This window comes from Macadamia integrifolia, chromosome 5 (assembly GCF_013358625.1).
Source record: "Macadamia integrifolia cultivar HAES 741 chromosome 5, SCU_Mint_v3, whole genome shotgun sequence".
NCBI classification, from domain to species: domain Eukaryota; kingdom Viridiplantae; phylum Streptophyta; class Magnoliopsida; order Proteales; family Proteaceae; genus Macadamia; species Macadamia integrifolia.
This window is the reverse complement of record NC_056561.1, coordinates 6,058,255-6,081,567: the sequence shown is the minus strand read 5'-3', so window position 1 is coordinate 6,081,567 and position 23,313 is coordinate 6,058,255. Positions and strand designations below refer to the sequence as shown.

The 23,313-nt window shown below is 37.7% G+C and overlaps 3 protein-coding genes across 4 annotated transcripts in view; 2 read left to right on the top strand and 1 right to left on the bottom strand.

The window, feature by feature from the left end:
* The first annotated feature begins 2,582 nt into the window (after positions 1-2,582).
* On the top strand, positions 2,583-9,315 carry LOC122079559 (beta-glucuronosyltransferase GlcAT14A-like). The gene is made up of 4 exons (XM_042646131.1): positions 2,583-3,522; positions 8,068-8,143; positions 8,310-8,425; positions 8,522-9,315. The coding sequence occupies exons 1-4, from the start codon at positions 3,000-3,002 to the stop codon at positions 9,034-9,036; spliced, it is 1,230 nt and encodes a 409-aa protein (XP_042502065.1). The 5' UTR covers positions 2,583-2,999; the 3' UTR covers positions 9,037-9,315.
* A 704-nt stretch (positions 9,316-10,019) lies between these two features.
* On the bottom strand, positions 10,020-18,397 carry LOC122080022 (ATP-dependent Clp protease proteolytic subunit 3, chloroplastic). Its single transcript, XM_042646878.1, has 5 exons — positions 18,001-18,397; positions 17,515-17,629; positions 12,977-13,152; positions 10,730-10,825; positions 10,020-10,596 (listed from the first exon to the last, which is right to left on the bottom strand). Exons 1-5 carry the CDS (start codon positions 18,268-18,270, stop codon positions 10,297-10,299), a joined length of 957 nt encoding a protein of 318 aa, XP_042502812.1. The 5' UTR covers positions 18,271-18,397; the 3' UTR covers positions 10,020-10,296.
* A 198-nt stretch (positions 18,398-18,595) lies between these two features.
* LOC122079827 overlaps positions 18,596-23,313 on the top strand; it is a 13,097-nt gene continuing 8,379 nt past the window's right edge. The window contains exons 1-8 of one of the 2 annotated variants that reach the window (XM_042646573.1): positions 18,596-18,730; positions 20,042-21,009; positions 21,108-21,142; positions 21,250-21,328; positions 21,473-21,551; positions 22,521-22,601; positions 22,899-22,979; positions 23,062-23,237. In XM_042646573.1, coding sequence (XP_042502507.1) covers positions 20,185-21,009; positions 21,108-21,142; positions 21,250-21,328; positions 21,473-21,551; positions 22,521-22,601; positions 22,899-22,979; positions 23,062-23,237 — 1,356 coding nt within the window. In that variant the 5' untranslated portion in view covers positions 18,596-18,730; positions 20,042-20,184. The remainder of the gene's footprint in view (positions 18,731-20,041; positions 21,010-21,107; positions 21,143-21,249; positions 21,329-21,472; positions 21,552-22,520; positions 22,602-22,898; positions 22,980-23,061; positions 23,238-23,313) is intronic. The other variant, XM_042646575.1, reaches the window with a different exon arrangement.

The following is a 23,313-nucleotide window of genomic DNA, read 5'->3' as shown; positions in this document are numbered from 1 at the left end:
CTTCACCTGTGGAGAAGGAAGAATTTTTCTCATTATTGGTGATATGTACGAGGCTCTTGTCACTATGTTTGGTCGAGGGTTATAATGTTTGCAATCTTATTCTTGCTCTCCATAGAGATTGTTTCCCGACTTGCGACCTTAGGGCCTTACCATTATGCCAAGGTTCACCTCTCCGATAATGAAAGGATTCCTTCTTAAATTTGGTCTATCATTGCAAGACCAGATAATTGTTACAAGAACCAAAAGTTCTATGATAGATTTTTGGCATTTAGAAATCCATATCAATCTAGGAGTGTTTCCTTAGCTGTGGTACAAGAAAGCTTTCTTCTGTTTTTTTGGCAAGAAAAGAAAGCCTTCTTCTAAAGTATATGAACAATTGTAATTTGACAAATGATCAATCCAAACTAATTCCCAATTTTCCAATGATCGTGATAACCACGTCAGATGCACTATATTAAACCGGTTATTGTTCCTTAGTGCACATGTACATAGCCCCAATTCAATTACTCCGCTACTCCCATATGATTTGTATTAATTCATATCAATTTGAAATAATCAAATGTAAATTCTTACTCTTACATCTCGAATTCTTGGGTCTTTCATTTCTTGACGGTGAAGTAAAACCAAGCTCATGAGCTTATTATCCTAGGTCGGAACAAGTTCAAAAAATCCCCCTTTTTACGTCCCCATGTCCCTCCCGTGTGCGACATGGGGTGCAAAAAGGAAAGCAAAGGATGCGATTTCTTTTGCTTTTAGCATAATGGGCCCCATTGGGAGGCCCGCACGATGAGCTATTAGCTCAGTGGTAGAGCGCACCCCTGATAATTGCGTCAAAAAAAATCTTTCTGTCATTTTTATATAAAGGTGAACCGGTTTGATTTCGATTTGATTCAAGGTGCCACATGTGAAAACCAAAAGAATTGAATAGGAACATATTTTCAAGACCAAAACTAAATGACTCAGTTAGGTTTTTATTCGGTTTCACATTTAATTCATTTTTTGATTTTTACATAGTTTAATCCATTTTAGGCCCTATTTTAAGTTTTTAGGACAACTCGATATTCATAAACAAAAATCACCTCACTAGTTAAGATCATAACTCATCAAACTTTTTTCAAGCATTAAAAATGAATATAATTTAGCATTCACATGATTAAAATAGGCAAAAAGTTCTGCGCATAGCCATGCATGATGCACACAATTGTTGTTTGTGAGATGAGGGTCTACAATGCACCCCCTCAGCCCCATCTGATAGTTGTGTGCATGATTGTATACAAAATCTCTCCTCATTAAATGTTAAAAGAAAGTTTGATTTATTTAGTTCTTTATTCAATTTAAAAATGAGTAGTTTGGTTTAATTAGATGATTTGAATCATAAATAAAAAAATAAATTGAGAAAAAACTCTACATTTTGAAATCAAAATTAAATTTAATTATTTCAATCAAATTCGATTTTAAATGACTAATTTTGATTTGGTTTTTTAGTTTAAATTGATACATTTTATTATGTTTTTAGGTCTCACTTAGTATCAAAACAAAGAGGAAAACCCCACAACGTTAAAATATACAAATTTTTATTAAAAAATATAAAAAAGAGATAAGATCCGCATTCAATACACCCCCCTTATGTGGATCCACGTAATGAATGATTATGGCATGATGCAATTCGGATTCCAATCAAACAACTCCCAGATCTTACTCATGTGAAATGCTCCTTTCCACATTAAAAGAGGCTAAGAATCATTTGTAATACTTATAATCCTCCTTATCATGCGCCATATAGTATAATAGTATAACCATACGTCACTGAAAAAGGAAAAAAGAGGATCACCTTCGCCGCCCATGTCTTGAAACAGTTGGAGGCGATATAGTGGTAATCTCATCTAAATTAAGCAATACTGGAATCCTGCATCCAATTATCCGATTGAAATATAGTAGGCCCCACAACAAAGAATAGTCAACAGTATCACTTGAGATTGAGACCAATCTTGGTTCTCCCCCAAAAAGAAGTCTTATTCCGAACCGGCTTTCTCGTTGATCTGGTTCTCAAAAGATTATCGTCCTTCACATAAGTTGTGTTTGATAACCATCTATTACAACCTTTCTAATGTTTTTATGTTTTATGAAAAATATAAAAATGAAATCACCCGTTTGATGTAGCTGGTTCGTTTTTTATATTAGACAAAAAAAAAAAAAAATTGAAACATTTACCATGTTCTTTATCCGAAAACATTTTTTTTTTTTTGTTTAGGAATTTCAAAATTTAGATTAAAATGATCATGACTTTACTTTGAAATGTTACAACTTCGATAAAATGTATTTATCATTTTTACATGCTTAACGAGGAAATATATTCATCATGTCTCGATTTATCAAACTTGAATATTTTTGAGAAGGAAACAATTCTGAAGGTGGTCGCATTTGAATAGCCATTAACCTGAGCTAGATCTGAAGTCATTGGAATCATTGGTACGTTTCCTTCTTTTAAATTTAAATAGGTTTATTAAACATCATTTTTAAATAGAAAAACGATTTCTAACACGGAAACGGAAATTTTTTATTTTAACACGAAACGATGTTTCAACCAAACACAGACTTACACTCTGATTCCCGTATTCTTCCATCTCTCATAAAGGTTCATTTTCTGCATCTGTATCTTTATCTGTATCTGTACCCAAGGAAGGAGACAATCAAGCGATTCTCACTCCAATCCTAACTGCAAAACCCTTACCCTAACCTTTCCTATTTTCTCATTTCCACGCATTATCGAATCATTCAGTGCTGGAGATTCCTGCAATTTGAAATTTAAATTGGATTTTTTTTTTCTTCTTTTTTGTCCCTGGATCCTCTGCAAATGCAATTCTACTTCAGGCGATACCCACTTCAATGGCTGCATGGTAAGAACTGAGAAGGAAACAGAAAAGGATCGAGTGATCTGAAAGTTTTTAGTATGATGTATCGTCAGCAAATGCAATTTACTCTGCAGTAGCCCTAATTCGATGACCCTGCAGCATATTACCACCATGGCAGCTGAGAAGAAATGGCTCTTCACACTGTTCTCTGCCGCTTTTGTTTCCTTGCTTATTTTCCTATCTACAATGTCCGGTTTCAGTGCATCTTCTGCTTTCAACTACCACAGGTTGTTCCCTTCTACTGTGCGGTATGGAGCTAAATACCCGCCTGCATTTGCTTATTACATCTCTGGAGGGCGATTGAATAAAGACCAGATCTTTCGGTTGTTGCTCGCGGTTTACCACCCGCGTAACCGCTACCTTCTCCATCTTGACCGAGAAGCTTCAAATGAAGAGCGTCAGAGGCTGGTGGAGGCCGTCCGCGCTGTTCCAGCTATCCGGGCTTTTGGGAACGTTGATGTTATAGGGAAGCCGGATCCTGCCACTGACATGGGATCGTCTAATATTGCTGCCACGCTTCGTGCCGCTGCAATTCTTTTGAGGGTTGATAGCGGTTGGGATTGGTTCATCACTTTAACTGCATCGGATTATCCGCTTCTTACTCAGGATGGTATGCTTTTCTATATCTACTTTATAGATTGTTAGTTTACGTACTGAATTGAGCTCTTAGTGCGATCTCTTTGGTTCAGGGGTTGGTATTTGATTTTCCGAGACTGGGTTCCTTCCTTCCCACTTCATTTTTTATTGGAAAGTAAAATAGTAGGTTCAATGGAAGATATCTGCATTTGGATTAATTGGGTCATTTTTATGCCTTTTGACAAGGATGTTAAATGCTATATTTACTCTTTTCGAAGATAAGTTACATCCCCTTTATACTTTCTCTGTTTTTTCATTCAAAATGGCAAGTTTCCGATTCCTGAAGAAGTTTCTTTCCTTTGGTGATCATGTTTTGTTCCCTTAGTCCTTATTGAATAGTTTGGAAGTTTTACCTGATCAAGGTTACGTGTTTTTATTTACTTCTTTTGCAATGGGATCAGGAATATGTGATTGAGGAGAAATTGACAGCTTAACCTCCATCTTTTTTTTCTTTTTTTTTTGGGGGGGGGTGGGGGGTTGGGGGTGTGAAGAAGGGTCTTCTTTAATGGGGGAAATGTGTCTAATTCTGGTATACTGGACTACTTGTGCTTCGTGGGGTTTGGTTTGATGGTGTCATATATTGGATTTGTTCATGTGTTGACATCTGAAACTTTCTTTTAAATTCAATTTCATTTAGGATTCTCTCGGTGCTTGAATTTTTATTCAAATGGGTAATGACAAAGGATGGTTATCATTCATTAGACTTGAGGGAATGTATTTATATGTAAGACTGGCCATGTATACAGGGACTGCATATGCAATTGAGAAACATAAGCATGGAACTTACTTTTTCTTATGTTGGTGGTGGCGGTGACTGGTGGTGTTGATATTAGGTCTGAATTCTCAGACTAGGAAAGACCAGAGTGATGTGCAGATCCAAGAGGGAAGAAATCAAGGCGACACCAAGAGGGTGTCTCCTAGACCAAGCTTTGAAGCCTGAATTTCAATTGTGAGCGCCTAGACAATAAGGCGACCAATCTCCTAGGACCTTGAAAAACGCTTTGTTGAGTCTAGGCGATTTTAGGCATTGAAGGAGGGAAGTAATTAAGGCAACACTAAGAAATTGTCACCTAGAAACCAAGGCTTGAAGCCTGGATTTCAATTCTGGCACCTTGACAATAAGGTGACCAATCTCCTAGGACCTTGAAAAATGCTTTGTTGCCTAGGTGGCGCCAAGTGACGCTTGTGTAGGTTATGCCTTGACAACTATGCAAAAAAAAAAAATTGGTTTAATAAAAAATAATTAGGGCATTTAAGAGTCCTTTGAGCAAAAGTTTCTTCTTCTGACCCATCTAAAGCAACAATCCACAATCTTCCAACATCAATCGTCTTTCAGGCACCACAATAGTCCAAAGGGAAAACAATAGCATCCAAGAATAAGATCGCTAGTTATCCATATAACAAGAGACGAAGGAAAACAAACTCAAGGAAGCACAAAACCTTAGAAATTTCTGAGATGAAAAGGAGAAGGAAACATTGAATCCAAAGATGCAGAAGTGATAGAGAGTGGATTGGATTGCAAATTTGCTTGAGATATTGAACTTGCATGGAGAGTACATGAGGGGGGGGGGGAATTGCAGAGGCAGGGAAGGGAAAGAGAGGGAGTACAGACATGACACTAGAATCAACGATGGATTTGGAGAGAGAGATGGTTGGCATCTGGCTTGATTTTATTTCGTGTGTTTTGTTGAAATGTGTTCTAGAATAGAAAAAACAAATAATTTTTTGCTTCTACATTTCTGTTCTCAAAAGTGTTCCAGTTGCCCAGTTCATTCTGTAGGAACACAAAAATGGAACTGGCGTTGCCAAACGTGTTTCCACTCTCAAAGTATTCCTGTACAACAAAAAAACACTGGAAACACTCCCGCTGAGTGTTACCAAACCTAGCCTAGAAGGCTTGGATGATTATTATTTCATCATATGGAATGCATGGATTTGAAAATTCTTTTCTGGGAGGGTCTTGTCTGTTTTTCCCACTTACGTGATTACAACAACAAACTCAGCCTTATCCCAACCTAATGAGATCGGCTACATGGATCCAAGTAAAGACAAATAGAAATAGTGAGAAAGAAAAATATACAACACCAGCAAGTCAGAAAAAATTTCAGCTAAATGGGGTCGGCTACATGGATCCTTGACCTCCAATCAGCTCCATTTGAGATCATACCTGGGACAAGACCTAAACTATGCATGTCTTTTCTCACTACATCTCTTGTATGCTCATTTTAGGCCTGCCCTTGGCTCTTTTAGCTCAGTCTGAATTAGCTTACTCCTTTTTGGTGCATCCCTAGGCCTCTGTTGAACATGGTCCTACCACACCTCAAACTATTTTCGCTGAGCGTATCATGGATTAGGGCAACTCCCAAATCAACTCTAATATCTTACTTTATCCTTTCTAGTTTTGCCATACATTCATCTTAACATCCTCATCTCTACTGCACATACCTTATCTATATGACACTTCTTAGTTGCTCAACATTCTGCTCCATACATCATAGCCAGTTGTACGATTGTCAAACAGAGTTTTCCTTTAAGCTTAAAGGAATACGTCGGTCACACAACATTTCCGACGCAACTCTACACTTCATCTATCCCACTTTAATTCTGTATGAAACATCATCCTCAATGTCACCTTCTTTATTTATGGTTGACGCCAGATATAAAAAATAGTTCACTTTGTTGTATCTCTTTCTCAATTTTCACTATATTGTTATCCATCATAGTGTGACTTAAGTGACAGATCATATATTTTTTGAATATATCTGTTGAATGTCCATGTTAAGGCCTTCACATCTTTAATATCGATATGTTACAATCATGGACTGGTGACCAAGGTTGCACCAATTGGAAAACTCTATATTAGTGCAGAGGTGAGGGCTGGGCTATGGTGCAGAATCCCTTTTTCCTGCTTATTGCATTGATTCCATCTTAACTACAAAATAATTTGTGCTCTTAAGAAAATATCAGTGTTAGCATGTCGGTTGTTGTTGGCATCAGTTTGGTCAATATAGCTTAGTGTAACAGCATAGGAATATGAGCTCCACTTGTCCTTGTGGGATCTAGATACCGATGTGCATATCACCTCCACGGCCCCACCTACTGTTAAATCATTTATTTACTTCCCTTGAACAAGTCCATCTGATTGTGTATATGCTCAGGAATCATGGTGGTTATCACTTTGACTAAGATTGAAAATATGAAACTGTCCTGAAGTTGCAATAATTTAGAAAAGCTTTATCTTATTGGATGGAGGACAAAAGAGGTGGACAAAAGAGGAAAATTCATGATGAAGTTCCACTGTAGTCTGAACTTCTCAATATTGGCAGGCTGAGCAGTGAGCACCATGGTGTAGATTTGGTGGTTGGAACCAAAGAATTTGCTAGTAATTTCTTTGCTGAGAGCAGTTTAAACAGCTGTTAATGGCATTGACTGTAGGGGGCTTGGAAAATGGAACTCTTGGAAGATTTTTAATTTGTTTTTTAGTCAGGCAGAAAATAAATGGATAAATTACATATTTCTTTGATAAACTCCATAAACAAAACTTGTTATTTGGAGTATGAGTGAATCAATTTTTGTTTCAAAATCAGAAATCAGTTTATTGATCTGCATTCTCCTCCTTACAAGAAATTAGCTAGATCCAGACATTATACTTAGAGAACCTGCATTTTGTTGTTCTTACTTCTTCTGATAACGTCTCCTTTCATCGATGTCAACATTTGTCAATGCAATTGGAATTTTGTTCCTTTTACCTTAACATGTTTACATAGTCTACTGATGGATGTAAGATATTGTGGGTGGTTGTGGGAGATGACTGACAAATTTGGCTAAGAGTAATATTTCGTAATTTTCCATTTCCCGACTGACAAGGCCATTAATGTAGGGTCAAAAACAGGAATTGAAAAGCAACTGCTGTATCATGTGTTTACATATGTAAGGATGAATCTTATTGATTTGGCAATGTGATCATTGTGAATTGATTCAGTTTCTTTTGGTAGATAAATCTTTTCTTATTTTTATATAAGGATGAATCTTATTGATTTAGGAGTATGAATATTAATTATGCAAGTGGGGGCTGAGGTGAGAAAAAACCTCAGCCAAAGAGGTTTTGAGTTCTAGTCTCAGGAACTTGCTTTTGCTGGCCAACCAAAAGAAATTTATGAGATTACATCCTATCGGTGGTATCAGAACAGGGAAGGGTAAAATGTTTCAACACATGGGTATCTGTGTTTTAAGGGGCAAAACAGTCCAACCCGGACCGATATGGTTGTTCCGTATCGGTATCAGTTTCGGCATCGGTGGTGACTGATACGAGCTCTGATACCATGAACTATATCCCTGGTGATATACCTGAAAAATTTTGTTTTTCTTATAAAGGATATCCCAAAGAGGCAAAGACTTTACTTGTTGAAGTCTTAGCCCCTCACGTACATTTGTCATTGTGAACTAATATATGATGGCACACTTCTGTCCTCAGAAAGTATGCTTACTCTGACTCTTGTCTTTTCCTTTTCTCTTGTAGACCTGTCTCATGTGTTCTCCACGGTGAAGAGGGAACTCAATTTCATTGATCACACCAGTGACCTTGGGTGGAAAGAGTAGGCTAACATTGTCATTAATTTAAAGCTTTTGATTGGTGTTTTTCTTTGCCCCATTTTTTTTTTTCTTCTTTTTTCCTGGTGGAATTTTCCCTTACATTATCTGTTGGTTTTCTTTTTCTATCTATTATTCCATGATGAGTATTCACAATTTATTTTACTCAAGGTACCAGAGGGCCCATCCAATTGTAGTTGACCCAGGGATTTACTTGGCTAGGAGGACTCAAATCTTTCATGCTACCCAGAAGCGGCCAACACCTGATCGATTCAAATTTTATACAGGTAAATGCTCTTTCACCATGATACTGCTTGTGCTACTGCAAGTATACCTTGTGGGATTGCTTCTCATCTAATATGCCTTCCCTTTCTCATTAACAGGTTCGCCATGGGTTATTCTGAGCCGAGCCTTCCTTGAATTCTGTGTTCTTGGTTGGGATAATCTTCCCAGAACTCTTCTTATGTATTTTACAAATGTAATTTTATCCCAAGAAGGATATTTCCATTCTGTAGTTTGCAATTCACCGGAATTCCAGAACACAACTGTGAACAGTGATCTAAGATACATGATCTGGGATGATCCCCCCAAAATGGAACCGCACTATCTCAATGTTACAGACTATGATCTTATGGTGCATGGTGGGGCTGCCTTTGCGAGACAGTTCCATAAAAATGATGCGGTGCTGGACATGGTGGATGATAGGATCTTGATGCGTGGTTCCAATCGTGCTGCACCAGGGGCATGGTGCACTGGCAAGAAGAGATGGTGGATGGATCCATGCTCAAAGTGGGGAGATGTCAATGTTGTGAAGCCCGGGCCACAGGCGGAGAGGTTCAGGGAGGTTATAACGGGTCTTATTGATGATTGGAGTTCACAGTCGAGATCATGCAAGTGATGCAATGCGAGATTTCAAGGTAGAAAACAGTGCTGCTATGTATTGATATGCATCTGCAGCTGTGACTAACACCATCGGCTGAGGTACATACGTTATGGGAGTACATGTATTCCGAGTTTTGTGAAGGGATGGATGATACTCTTTGCTTGTAAACACTGGCCAAGCTCAGTGCTCAGGGGCCATGGCACTCCAAATCTGGAATTTTTTGTATGCGGGTAAATATAGTGCTCCAATTTAGGTTTACCAGAAATAAGAAAATATATTCCTCTTTTATTTTAATTTGTATAATCATTATGGTCCATTGGAAGCGATTCGAGTATGACAATTGACAAATGACCCTCATAATCAAAATGAGAGAAATGACACACAGCCCCAATGTGTATTTAGCATTCTAAACCGTGGAAAGGTTTACCTCGCCTTATATGTACTTGGTCAATCTTACTCAGATTTGCAAAATACAACTCAGCTTTATCCCCATTTGAGGGGATTGGTTATACATGTATCTGTGCAAAACAGAACAAGGAAATCTCAGGAAACGAATATAAAAGAGAGGCACAGCCCAGCAAGTCAGAAAAATCTCAGCTAAATGGGTCAATTACATGAATCCTTGCCTTCTAATCGGATCTGTTTGAATTCACAGATCGGTTAGTTTAAGAAGGCCTGTCAGAAAGCTCTTTTACCACTCAAACCATTCCTAGCTTCCATCTCATCCAACTTCGTAGAAGCTAATCCTACATGGAAATTGGAAAGCCAGCTATAGTGATAACCAACGACTCATTTGGTCCCATATCCGCTCCACCCACCATGACTCACACACCAGAACTGACCATTATCTCTCAGGTAGGCATATTTCTCCAACCACATTCTCAAGTCTGGACAGAGGAATGTGTTAGATTGGGAGGTGGTAAACTAAGGTGGAGTTTTTGGTGCATGTTGGCATCCAATTTAACTGCAAACAGTCCTGGAAGTATTAAGATAGAGTGTAAGTCAGAAGGAAATAACTTTTGCTCGTTAAAATGTAGTGGGGACTTCAGCTTGCAAATGCTGATTTTGACAATTGATCAAACTGGGAATTCTAAATTGTACCATGAACTAGGTCGATTTTACAAAATAAGTAGTAAGATTTTTCTATTGCTGATCTCTATCCACATTTGACTATTCCATGTTCAGCAGGCATCGTGAACTCCCTACAACCTCAAGCTGACAGCGCTTGGGGACATAATCACATAATTTAGGCAGGGTAGGGCTGTATCAATCACCTCACACTGGTGTGGTTGCTTCCTTTTCTGGCTCCTCCTTGCTCCTCTCCTCCTCACTTTTTTCACCCTCTTGGAACCCATTCTGTAGAAGCTTATGTTCTGAGGGCAAATTCTTCTTGGCTTTTCTACTCCCTTCAATTTTCCATGTATCCCATACACGGGTTTTGGGAGGAGGAGTAGTTGCATCAGCAATTGGTGCAACCAACCCAGGTTTACCATCATCAATGACTGCATCCACCAACCCATATTCCACTGCCTCCCAAGGATTCATAAAATTATCACGGTCAGTGTCTGCTTCAACCTGCAAGCAGGAAGAGGAGAGGAGAGGGGGGGAGGGGGGATTAAGTGGAAGAGAAAATGCAATATAGGTTTATAAATATTGAAGATCATAGACCATGGATGTGGAATAGAAGAAATGTTTTACTAGACCCAACCTGTTCTTCAGGCTTCCCTGTGACTCTTGACAATATTTTGTTCAGCTTAATTTTGTGGTACATCATCTCTCTTATTCGTATCCCCATCTCTGTTGCCTGGAATCACTAAATTCATGAGTAAGAATCCTAAAGCATGTAATGAGAAAAATCCATTTCAGCCTCGGAGCAACACAGAAAAATAATTCAAGCAAAACATCCTCCAAAAAATGTTTGCATCCAGAACCGAAAAAAAATTTACTTCATTTGAACTCTAATCTATCAACAAGCTATTCTATACCAAAAATTTTGAAAATATCCAAACAATCTAGTGGGTTAAAATATTTACATTCTTGCTAACAAAAAATTCTCCCTACATTATAATGTGTTTCACTTTAACTAATGATGTCTTAATCATAATATCTCAAAGAATTTTCCTCAAGAAAGCTAAATTACGCCTTTGCAGTAGAAAACTCTATGATGCAAAGCATGAACGCCTTCTTCACTATAAATTTCGAGCTGAAAAATAATATGGGTGAAGCCCGAGAAGGGAGAGAAATTCCTCATATGTGGGGTGGTTAATAGCAAAAAGTTGGAAGAAGAATTAACCAATAATGAAAATGATTAACTTGGAAACAAATTTCAAATTCAGTCTTTTGAAACAACTTTCGAAGCCTGAAAATTCCTTCTCCTTCAGCTTTAAATTCTTTACGTAATACCAACAAAATCTGGAAATTTTGTTGCCCTAGAATCATTCATTTTTTTATTGGTACCAGACTGAAACCTATTGATTACAATTAGAAAAGAAGTGGACTCCTCAAAAATTGATGATGTTTGTGCATTGCACCGTCACAACTGAGGACATGGCAGACTCCCTTGTCATCCATTTTCATTTCTAATTATCTATGACTGCACTTTTTCCACTTTCCATAGTTCGGGATCAGCCCTTAAATTTCCCAAGAGAATTTTCTCGCAGGTGCCTCAGATTCACCAAAGAGAAATGAAAGTGAAATATTTTCTAGATCAAAATTGATCCACTGAATGATAAAAATCAGTTAAAGAATACATATATTCGTACAACCATAGATAGATAGATCTAATGCAAAATAGCAATGTAAGTGTTCACACATCTACACACTAAAACAAATATGCAGGCACTTTGAAAAGAATATTATTGGTTCAAAATCAAAAAATGGAGGTTCACTTCAATTATCTGAAAAACATAGAATATATGAACAAACTACTACTCTCTACACAATGTAGCAGAATGAGGTAACATAATAAATCCCTTTCAAGGCCTTTTCAGGTTGTTACACCCCGCAGAAGCTACCCATAGCTCATTTGGTAACTTGCCTGCACCGTTTGTGTTTAATGTCATCTTGTGTTACATGGATCAGAGACAGTAAACTTCCTCAATTTTTATCTCCAGGGCTCCATTTCATTCCCCACATTTCAGGCTAGTAACTTTATAACATATTTTCTTTGAACTTGTGGTATGAGATTCTCACTAAAAAGTGGCAAGAAATGCAAGATGGATCATAAAGCCTAATCCACTATTTATGTCTTATGAGAGAAGCAAACCCAAGTTTGGTTTTCCATTCTAGCAAAGATGAGGCAACTTTGGAAAAAGCTGCAATTATTTTGGTCTTAGGTATCTTATTCCCCATTTCAATACTGTACTTTATTATATTTCTAACGAGTCCAAAAAATTAAAATAAAAGAAGGTAACGTTTACAATCTAGAGTTTTTTTTTTTTAAAGATGCTTTCAAAAAGCTTCCACATATAAGCATATCACACCCAGGCTGAAGGAAGTAGGACATGATATAATGGTAAAAGCTCTAGAAGCAAAAACTGGCATATATTGCCTGTGAAGCTGTACCTTTCTTTAGTTACTAGTTCTCTTCAATTTTTCTGGAGTCATTACAGAACTACTAGCTGTAATTAGTAACTAGTGTACAAACTTAAGCCACTGTTTCTCCAAGAGTTTGCTGCCTATTTTCTTGATCAGTAGTCAGTAAATCCTTTTGTCCTCTTCCCCCCGTCCTATTTCCCTAAATTTCCACAGAAGTTGAGCGCACACTTGTCACAAGTCTGATTCCACTAGCTTATATACCCATCTTTTGCAGCTAAATGAATTAACCAACAAAGGGGGTAATAGCAATAAAATAGTGAATGTATAAACAGTATATAAAAAAGAAAACTAAAAAGCCCTCTCTTCATACTTTTAGAACTACCGCATGTGAAAGAACAAAGAGAAATCAAAAGCTCACTTTTCCCCCAGAAGTACCAAGAGGCTGGTGGATCATCACTCTCGAATTTGGCATGCAAAACCTCTTTCCTTTTGTCCCTGAAGCAAGAAGAAATGCACCCATAGATGCTGCAAGACCCAAGCAAACAGTAGAGACATCTGCCTTGCACAACTTCATTGCATCGTAGATACCCATTCCTGCAAGAAGAAAAAAAAAGAACAACAAATTCATCCAATAAAAAATGGAAATTATAGCATTGTCAACATACAACCAAGAGGACTCCAATCACGGGGTATTGAAAAGTTAATAAGATATTTTATTCCTTTGACTATATTGGATAGACAGAAACCAAAACTAACCTTCCTTTTCTAGAAGTCGAGATTATTAAAAAATGAAGAACCTTCCTTTACACCCCCACCCCACTTGTTGATAAATAACCTTCCTTTATGGATGAATCAAGATATAACGCACAATTTACCCTGAAAACTGAAAGAATAATTCAAACTGCAATAAGCCTTTCTCTTTCTCTCTTTTCTTCTTGGGGATTCTATATGAGAGAAAACAGAAACAGCAAGAAGCCTTTCTCGTTCTCTTTTTTCTTAGGGATTCTATTTTGAAAGAAAAAGAGAAACTGCAATGAGTATTGACATTTGCTCAAGAATCATCATCATAAGTATTCAGATCAACGGGTTGAAAGGAATATTATCCCCTATAATCTCAAACTATTTGAACCATTGCACTGCACGTTGATGAAAATGGTAACTCTTCCCGTATGTTAGCCAACTCTATCTATTTCGAACACTGGAAAGTGGAAATCAAGGGAGGCTTTCCTTGACATTTGGCTATTTCAGCCAAAAAAGGATGATTTGGGGATTCTGACCATAGGATAGGTAGCTTATCCACTTGATTCTGTGTATGCAGAATTTCATTTGCCCATCTCACTGTCCAGCCTGCCAATGTGCAGGAATTTTCCCCTTGTATTTTCTACTGTTAACAATTATTCTTTCAAAATTATTGCTTGTCAGCACTTTCTCGTAGCTTTAATTCACCAAAATGCAATTGGGATGGAAGCCTGATTGGATGAATGCCGGTTGTATAAGTCTAGTCAGCTAAGTCGACCTTCTCATTAATAACATCTTTTAACAACTCGATCATGGAGATTCACCAATGCTATCAGGAAATAAAACAAATGGATTCACAGGTGAATTGCTAGTTCAAATGGAAACTAAGGTCCACAAACAATTTGGCGGCTAGTGAAGTGAAGGAGTAGTGCAGCCCAAGTGGTGCTTGGGAAATGAATACCCATTGTAATAGCCTGCTTAGAGGGTGATTAGGGTTCTTTTTTTTCCCAGGTATTCTTTCTCTAGGTGGGTACTCTGGCCTTTCATTGTTTTGGGATTTCTCTTATACTTTGTTCCTCTATACTCGTTAATAAAATTGTTATTTATCCCAAGAGACAAAAAAAGTACTTCAAACTATCACATCACCAAAAACTAATTCATCGTCAATTGCCTGGGACATGTGCCATCTGCCATGTCTTTTATTCTCTTCAGGCTGACTTCATCTATCCACCCTCATGACAAAATGGGCCTCTGGTGGATGAAGGTTATCTGTTGGTCTATAGTACCATTGGCTACTGGTCCAGACTAACAAAAAGAGCATAATAGGTGGATATTCCAGGATGAAAGCAGCTCCCTTCAACCCATCTATCATCAGCTTTAGGTTCTCCCTCCACAGGTTGGGCCTGAGTCATGCCTTAGATCCACAAACAGAAAGGTTTTTGGCTGAGGTAGGTTTTTCTATTTAACAACCACAGAGTTTATACACACAAACACACACACACAAAAGAAAAATTCGTTCTTAGAGATCATCAACATCTAATCTGTTGATGTTTCTTCAATACAGCCTTGATATTGCGGATCCCATCCGAGCTTGAGAGCTGGAAAAGGGGAGAAAAAGCATCTAGGATATGATCTGTTGGTTGGTTGGATGGATGCCTAACTTGGCTCACTAATGATCTGAACAGAGGCATGATCAGTTGCATCTACAGGTTCTGGATCAGTTGGTTAGGAGCATAATTGTTAAGGAGTTGTCCATAAAGGTGACCACCTCAAACGACTAAGCGTCCACGTGGCCTTGTGACAGGCTGACAGCAGACGTTATATTATATCGGTTTTATGACACTTCATGAGTCTACGTTGATTTATGTTTATTAATTTGTTTTTTTTATCAATATGCTTATATTATATCCTATGCTTTGTTATTAAAAGTTGGATTTCTCATATTAGGTCATTGCTAGCATAATTATATCATATTACATTGACATGGCTTCTATGTTGCATACATGCATAATTATATAAACTTATCATTGCTATATTACATATACTGCAAGCCTAGGAGCCCTAAGGAGGCAGCTGGTTGCTAGACACCCCTCCATCGCCTTGGGTCACCTAGTCACTTTTACAACTATGGTTAGGAGAAGAAACAGGAAGGGAAAAAAAAAGAAGGAAGGAATTTCCACACATCAGCAACTTAGCTGGACTTTTGCAGAAGAGTTAACAGATATAGGAATCCACCACATCACCTCTTTTTTATTTTTCTCTACCCCAACTGGGGAACTCCTCCTTATCAGCCTCTTGAAGGAACCATCAGATGCTAATATTAGGAATTTCAAGTCTTTACCCATTGTCTCCAGTGGTATCAACAAGTATATATTAAATCATGGAAAAAGATCCCCACCCAACAGTGTGGAGATGCTTTCCACACCGTTTCACATCCTGACCATGTAGGCCCCACACTAAGACTCTCTCTCCTCCTGGACTATGTGTAACCATGTTGACAAAACCATTTTCCACGCTATGATTTGTGTGGAGTGGGATATTTCCCCCACACAGTCGGCGTGGGGAACCCTCCCCCATTAAATTAACAGTGATACTGTGATAGGACTCTAGTAGACTAGTTATGGCTTCCCTAGGTCCAGCTAAATCAATTGACTCAATTCACACAATCAAAACTGTGGTAACAACTGTATGGAATAGGACAATTGTTCTTAGTTCCAATAATTTACTATGTGTTTAATTCTCATATTTAGCATGTCTAAAAATGATACAGAGCTCCTTGGAGTATCTAATACATGTGATTGGAAATTAAAATCTTACGCAATGCAGTGACAAAAGCTTTCTAGTAATCATGTGACCACAACTTCACACAGAAGCCTCAGCTGCATGAGAGAGCAAAGGTTGCTTCACGTGATGATAGGATGGATCTCTCACTTATTCACATTGCATCTTCCTCTTATGTCTATATGTTAGGCTTGCAATGACCCCTTAACCCCCCCTCCCCAACACCCCCCCCACCCCCAAAAAAAAAAAAAAATAAAAAATAAATAAATAAAGGTTTTTATGGCTTTATCCCCATACCTCATATATGTAGTCAGTGGAGTGGCCAGTGAGAATACTGATCACTACTCAACTCAATTTAACCCAGCTTTATCCAAACAAAAATGGGGTAGGCTACATGAATCCTCTTTCGTGAATAAACTCTATTCAAACTTCAAAGCCATACTTATTACTAGTCCTAAGCTACGCATGTTTTTCCTCACCACTTCTCCTAGAGTCATTTTAGGCCTACCCCTGACACTTTTAGCTCCTTCAATCAGAATTAAATCACCCCTCTGTACTGGAGCATTCAAAGACCTCCGTTGCACATGTCCACACCACCTCAAACAAGTTTCTCTCAATTTATCATGTATCGGACAAACTCCTAAATTAGGTATAATTTGTTTAAATTATGTATAATTTGTTCATCTCTTATTTTATCTTTTCTAGTTTTACCACTCAACATCCTCATTTCAGCTACAATAAATTCATTTATATGTTGTTTTTTCACATCCCAACATTCAGCTCCATAATACAATAAATAAAATATTATAAGACCAAAATGCCATTTCTAAAACTCTTGGATTGACTAAACTTCCGATAGTATAAATCCCAACACATACTGACACCCTTCAAAAAATCAGTCATAACTTTCCCAGTAAAGTTTGGAATAGCAATATCTTTATGAAGCAAATTTGACAAGTTTTGGCCACCCAAAATTAACCTGCAAGAGAAGTGACAGAGTTCTCTTCTGTTAAGAAGAACTTCTATGTTTGGCATTCCTTTTGGCATTATACTTCCATCAATATCATAAAATTCTTCTGTTGATTCTCTTCTATTGATCCAACCATTATTCTGCTGTATTTTGTCCTAGAATTTCCATTGAATTCTCCTCCATTGCTTGAAACCACTCAAAACAGTATAGGTCTCTTGATGCAATTTGGTTTGAATCAATACCATTACAGCAAGCCCGAAAGAGGGAGGAGGGAGGGGGGAAGGGGGAGAGAAATTCTAAATGAAATAAGTAAGAAAAAACAAGCTGATAAATTTAGGGCAGGCAACACAATCTACAACTGTGATGGCAAAATTTCTTTCTTTCTTTATCTTATTTTTTCCCCAAAAAATAGATTATGACTTGGAAGAAAAAGGAAAGGCTACAAACCAGTAAATAAACAGACTTACCAGCAGTTACAGAGCCACCAGGTGAATTTATAAACAACTTAATGTCTTTCTTCTGATCTTCAGCATCTAGAAACAACAGCTGACTAATAATCAAATCCGCAGTCATGTCATCCACCTGGCAATGGTCAAATTGAGAACCTCAATTGATCAGGCATACATTTAAACTGGAAGTGTGGAGAGGGTGGAGAAGGGTGATGACTATGAGCCCCATTATTCCCCAACTTTCCAAACTAAGAATTACTGAGAAATTCATAAATTCGCATATCAGAATAAACTTTTTACCCTCCAAACAAACTAGAAGTAATGAAGGAAACATGAATCTTAAGATTCAAACCCCCTTTCTTTGTTCTTTCACATAAAATCCAGTATTGCCCATCTACTCAATAGAAAAAAATTCCTCTTAAAAAAATTTAACCTTGATAAAGAAGAACATAACTGTTTGAAGATTAAACCCGGAGGAAAGATAAACGAAGAGAAAAATCAAACCTGAGAGCCCAAAAAGACGATTCTCTGACGGAGAAGCATGTTGGTTGTATCAAGCTCTTCGAATCTGGGCATCCAAGGACCAGTAGAGTTGGAGAGATTCCAGTCTGTGGAGAGTGTCGTCCTGAAGCTCTTAGCGGCAGCTTTAATGGAGAAAGGTTTTCTTCTGAGATTGGATGAAGTGGTTGGATTGAGCTGGAACTTATTGAAGACGCCATGCGCGAAGCAAGAAGGCCGTGACGGCGAGGAAGTGAACATTAAAGCCCCCTCCATGATTTTGTTAGGTTTGCTTTTGTTTGATACGCTGAGTCCCTCACTACCTGTCTCTAATTTTCACTCTGGTTTATGGAGGCAAAGAAGGGAACAGGATTGGATGCCATCGTGAGATCTTCAAATACTTCAAGCATCGTTAAAAAAGGGTTCAGTGATCTGACCAGACGAAATTTCCGGTTGGAAAACCTTATAGAACCCGAGTGAACTCGACCTGGTTCAGCCTAATGTCTACGGTGCTTTGTCGGCTGACCGGCAGACCGGTTCACTCATGCACTCGGTTCTTTATTCAGACCATGGTCTATTGATGTCATGTCACCACATCGAACCGACTCACATTAGGCCCTCTTTTTCAGTAATCTTCACCGACGGAAATCGCAAAACATACACATACTGTACCGCGAGCTGGAGATATTTCGGCGGTGGAAAATTCCCGGTGGCCGTGGGTGCTTTTGAAATCCAGGTCTGTTGATTCTTCTCTATTTCGTTTCAATCTACTTATATTTTCGGGAGAAAATTGTCGATTTACCCTCGAATACTGTCGTTTAGATTGAATAGAAAATTGGAAACGTTTTATTGATTCAGTTGCAGATTTCAGATGTGAGTGAGCTCATTAATGGCATCGTTCGGGTATAAATCAGAAATAACAAAGAATCAAATTCTAATATGCTTCTTATCCTACTTTTTTTTTTGGAACTTGAGACACTAGGAAGCAGAATTGGATATATTTGTTTCTCATTGAGGTTTTTTCATGCCTGTTAACTCTAAGAAGCACCGCTTGTGTGATTGCGAGTGATCTTACAGAGCTACCTTAAGGATTGGTTGGTTAAAAAGAACTGGATTTTAAGTTATTGGAGCAATTCGAATTGAAAAATAAAGAAAGAAAGAAACTGATGAGGGATTGTAGTAGCCTTTTGTACTATGTTGTTGCCTCCTCTCGACTGTGTTGTTCAAATCACTTCCATGGGCACTTGCTATAGCTGTTAACTCGTTACCGCTGGCTTTTTCACTTAATTTTTTGTTGCATACGGTTTTTAGCATTTCTTTTGCTCACCATTTTATAGTCATTAAGACTTGAGCTTAGAATCACCTATATGTTTGTTTAAACCTTGGAATCATGATGGGTTTTCAGAGCTGTACTGCTATGTACCAATGCCCACAAAGGAAAAAGAACTCTCTGTCTTAAAATATGTGATATAGCAGCTTCAAAAACTGTCAACCACATCCAAATTGAATAAAAGAAGGCTACTAAAGAGAAAAATAGATACAGAGAAAAGAAAAAGATGATAATCTCTCTCCACCTGCTCATGAAGCTAAATCCTATTCTCACTCAACCTCTTATGACTTGACTAATGACAATAAAAAAACCCTAACCTAATTAGAACCAAATAAATTATTATTCCACTAAAAAAATTAAATAAATATAATTTAAGCAGGTTTTAATCCATTTGCTCATCCAATAAAAAAGGGGTTTTGATCCTCCTTCCCTTCCCTTATGGGTTTGGTAATGTCTCCTAACGCAGTGAGCAACATATGGTCTCAGTTGTGCAAAGGACATACAAGAAGGTTAATTTGTTTTGAGGGAAGTATTGAGTTGTGCAAAATTTCGTGGATGTTCAGATATTATTATGAATTATGTCCTTGACAAAATTTCTTTACGATCAAGTTTTCACACCTATATACCATGACATTTATGCAGTTGATTTTTTTTCTTTTTCTTTTAAATTTATTATTATTTAGGGCTTTTTTCATGTCAGTTATTCTTCTGATGCAGGTATGTTATAGCCTGGATGCAAATTTAGTTTGCCTATGCTTGGAGAATCTTCACTTAACGTGAAAATTTCGGTTTCCCTTCATTCAACCTTTTCCATGATCAGCCTTAGCAGTGATAGCCTAGTTAATTAAACAGAGTTCCGCATGGATAACTTTCCTGAAAAACCACTTCCTCCTGGTGTTCCATTTCCCCCAAATGCTTCATCAAATTCAGCTTCTTCAGTTCCACCTGCCTTGCCTCTTCCTCAGCCTATTGAGTACACTGTGAGACCTCATCATTTTCACTATTCAGGCAACAATCTGTTCCCTCTCCCTCAATCTGATGCATCCTTTCCTCCTCCTGGTCAGAATTCAATTCCACATTCTCCTGCATCACATCAATCTCATTTTCCACCTTTTGCTCCGCATTCATCAGAACCAAGGCCTAGTAACTTCCAGATCAACCCCATCCCCGATCCTCACCCGCCAATATGTCAAAATCTAAGACAGCAGGCTCATTGTTCAATCACATCACCTGGGGCTGTTCATAGTGTGATGCATCATCACTTTGACAGCAGAGGCTCTCAGGTTGTACCAGAAAATTCTCAACAACCAAACTTAGGGGCATCAAATCATGCAAATCAAGGTGGAAAAGTTGGGTCCTCTGAACCTTCCAATACATGCATGGATGATTCATTGAGTTCAATCCAGGTCAATGTTTTCATGGATCAGCAGAACAAGAAGCAGAAAATCATAGAAACACCAGTGGAAGGGCAATCAATTTCAGATGGTTATCTTAATGGAAATGATGAGACCAAATATAGGTCCACTTTTTCATCGGTTGATCAAGAATCTGATCACTGTCTTCATCTGCAGAAAGAGTCAAACCTTTCTCAAGAAGTTCATGATGCTTCTGCTAGCTACTCAAAGTTATTGGGAAATGGTGATGATATTGAAACTGCTGCCCAGGATGCTGTGCTGCGTGAGCAAGTAAGCCTTTTGCAATGTGGATATGTAGTTCTCTCTGCATGTAAAGTTATCTTTTTCTTTTGTCTGATATAGTTAAACTTTTTGCCTGTAATCATCAGGAAATTGCTACCCAACAAATTATACAGAGCCAACGGTCAGTTTGATTATTCTTTCAAACAACAAAAATTGAAATTGGAAGCTAAAAAACGGTGACATTCACATTTGGACTTTTATTTATTTATTTATTATAATATATATCAGACAATCAAGAGGTTCCACTGGAACTGAGGAGGATACAAAAGACATTCTTTTTGGATGCCGTGACACAAATGCTTTGAAGGTGAATTGGTGTTGCATATTTTATTGGACAATTTTTCTCATGTTTTCAGTTGTTCTTGAAGGCATTACTTTTGCATGAAGCACAGTATTATTTCTTATTTAACCTATCAAATGTTTCTTATACTGTTTATTAACTTTATTTTAGGAGCATCTGTTGAAGATGGCCACAGACCATCGTGCAGAAATGGCTTCAAAACGTGGGAAATCTGTGCTTCCTGAGAAAGGTTGATGTTTTAGGCTTGTAATTTCATCCTTTCCAGTTCTTGAATTGCCCACCTGTTGAATCCAATTATATTTCAAGATCAATATTTTTGTATTTGTCTTTCATAATCCTTACCATCCTCTTTGTAAATAACTAATTTGTTGGGGCATCATTTCTTGTAAAGTTGAGATAATTTTATTGATCAGAGCATGATTCACAAATACTACTGTCATACAAATTGTAGTTTGGCTTTGGACACTAGATTGGTCATTGGTAGTGTATGAGGTACGCTGTATGATGCCTGTATTCACAAAATTTAGTACTATAACATACATAATTCAATTAAATCAACTAAAAATATGCTTTAGGAATGATTTGACATAAAATTAGAAACCATTTCATAATTATCAAATGGTATTCATGGTTCATTACAAAGATATGGAGTGATTTGAAGAAAATTCAAAAAACTGAGGGTTTTTAGGCAGTTTCCCTCTTTGGAGACGAAACTAGCAAAATGATACCGAAACTCGAAATATGGTTGAAATTTCACTGAATCTGCGAAATTTCGATCGAAACCATTCATTTTATACAAAGGTTTTGAGCGAAACGATACTGAATCAGAAACATGGTTGGACATTGCGGTTTTTCAGTATCATAGGTTGTTTCGTTTCGACAGCTTGCGAAGCTGAAATATTTCAGTTCGTTTCGTGAAATTTCATCAAAACCTTATGGGCTCATACTATGCTCGGGTGGGCCCTAAGCAACCAAAAACTTGGGTTTTGGAACCCAAGATTGCATTATTTTAAAGGTGTTGGTGTTCTAGAAGTTGCAACCTTAACATATGAGCTTCAACTGGACATCTTAATGCTTCACCATTGTATTGAATAAAATTAAATAATTTGCAACAGGATATCGACATCGCATTGAACTTGAAGTGTTCCAATGTTATTTATGTTTTTGGTAGTAGTGCTAACACTTCACTCATTCTCAGGAAATTTAGAAATTGGAAATGGCTATGGTGTACCTGGTGGAGGTGCTTATTATGGTGGCCCAAGGCCTTCTATCACATCTGGTATGAACTTGGTTTATATAATTACATTTTAGCTTTCTCGACTTCCTTAATTAGGTGACAATTGATGTATTTTAATGCTTTAGGAACTTCTGGGTCTGAAATTCATGAAGGCGGCCAGAAAAATTCATGAAGTTGCAACCTTAACATATTAGCTTCAACTGGACATCTTAATGCTTCACCATTATATTGAATAGACTTAAATAATTTGCAACAGGATATCGAAATCGCATTGAGCTTGAAGTGTTTCAATGTTATTTATGTTTTTGGTAGTAGTGCTAACACTTCGCTCCTTCTCAGGAAATTTAGAAATTGGAAATGGCTATGGTGTACCTGGTGGAGGTGCTTATTATGGTGGCCCAAGGCCTTCTATCACATCTGGTATGACTTGGTTTATATGATTACATTTTAGCTTTCTCGACTTCCTTAATTAGTTGACAATTGATGTATTTTAATGCTTTAGGAACTTCTGGGTCTGAAATTCATGAAGGCGGCCAGAAAAATTCTGAGCTGGATGAGAGTAAAGGGGAACCAAAAGCTGCGACAGGAGCATTGCCGGAATACCTGAAGCAGAGGTTGAGAGCTAGGGGTATTCTTAAAGATAACACAGCTAAAGGGTGCTCTGTGCCAGCTAAAAACGCAAGTGTTTCCTTCTCCCCCACTCTTTTTTTATTGGCATAGAGAAGATTTTATTTTTTTTTTTGGTTTTTTTTTT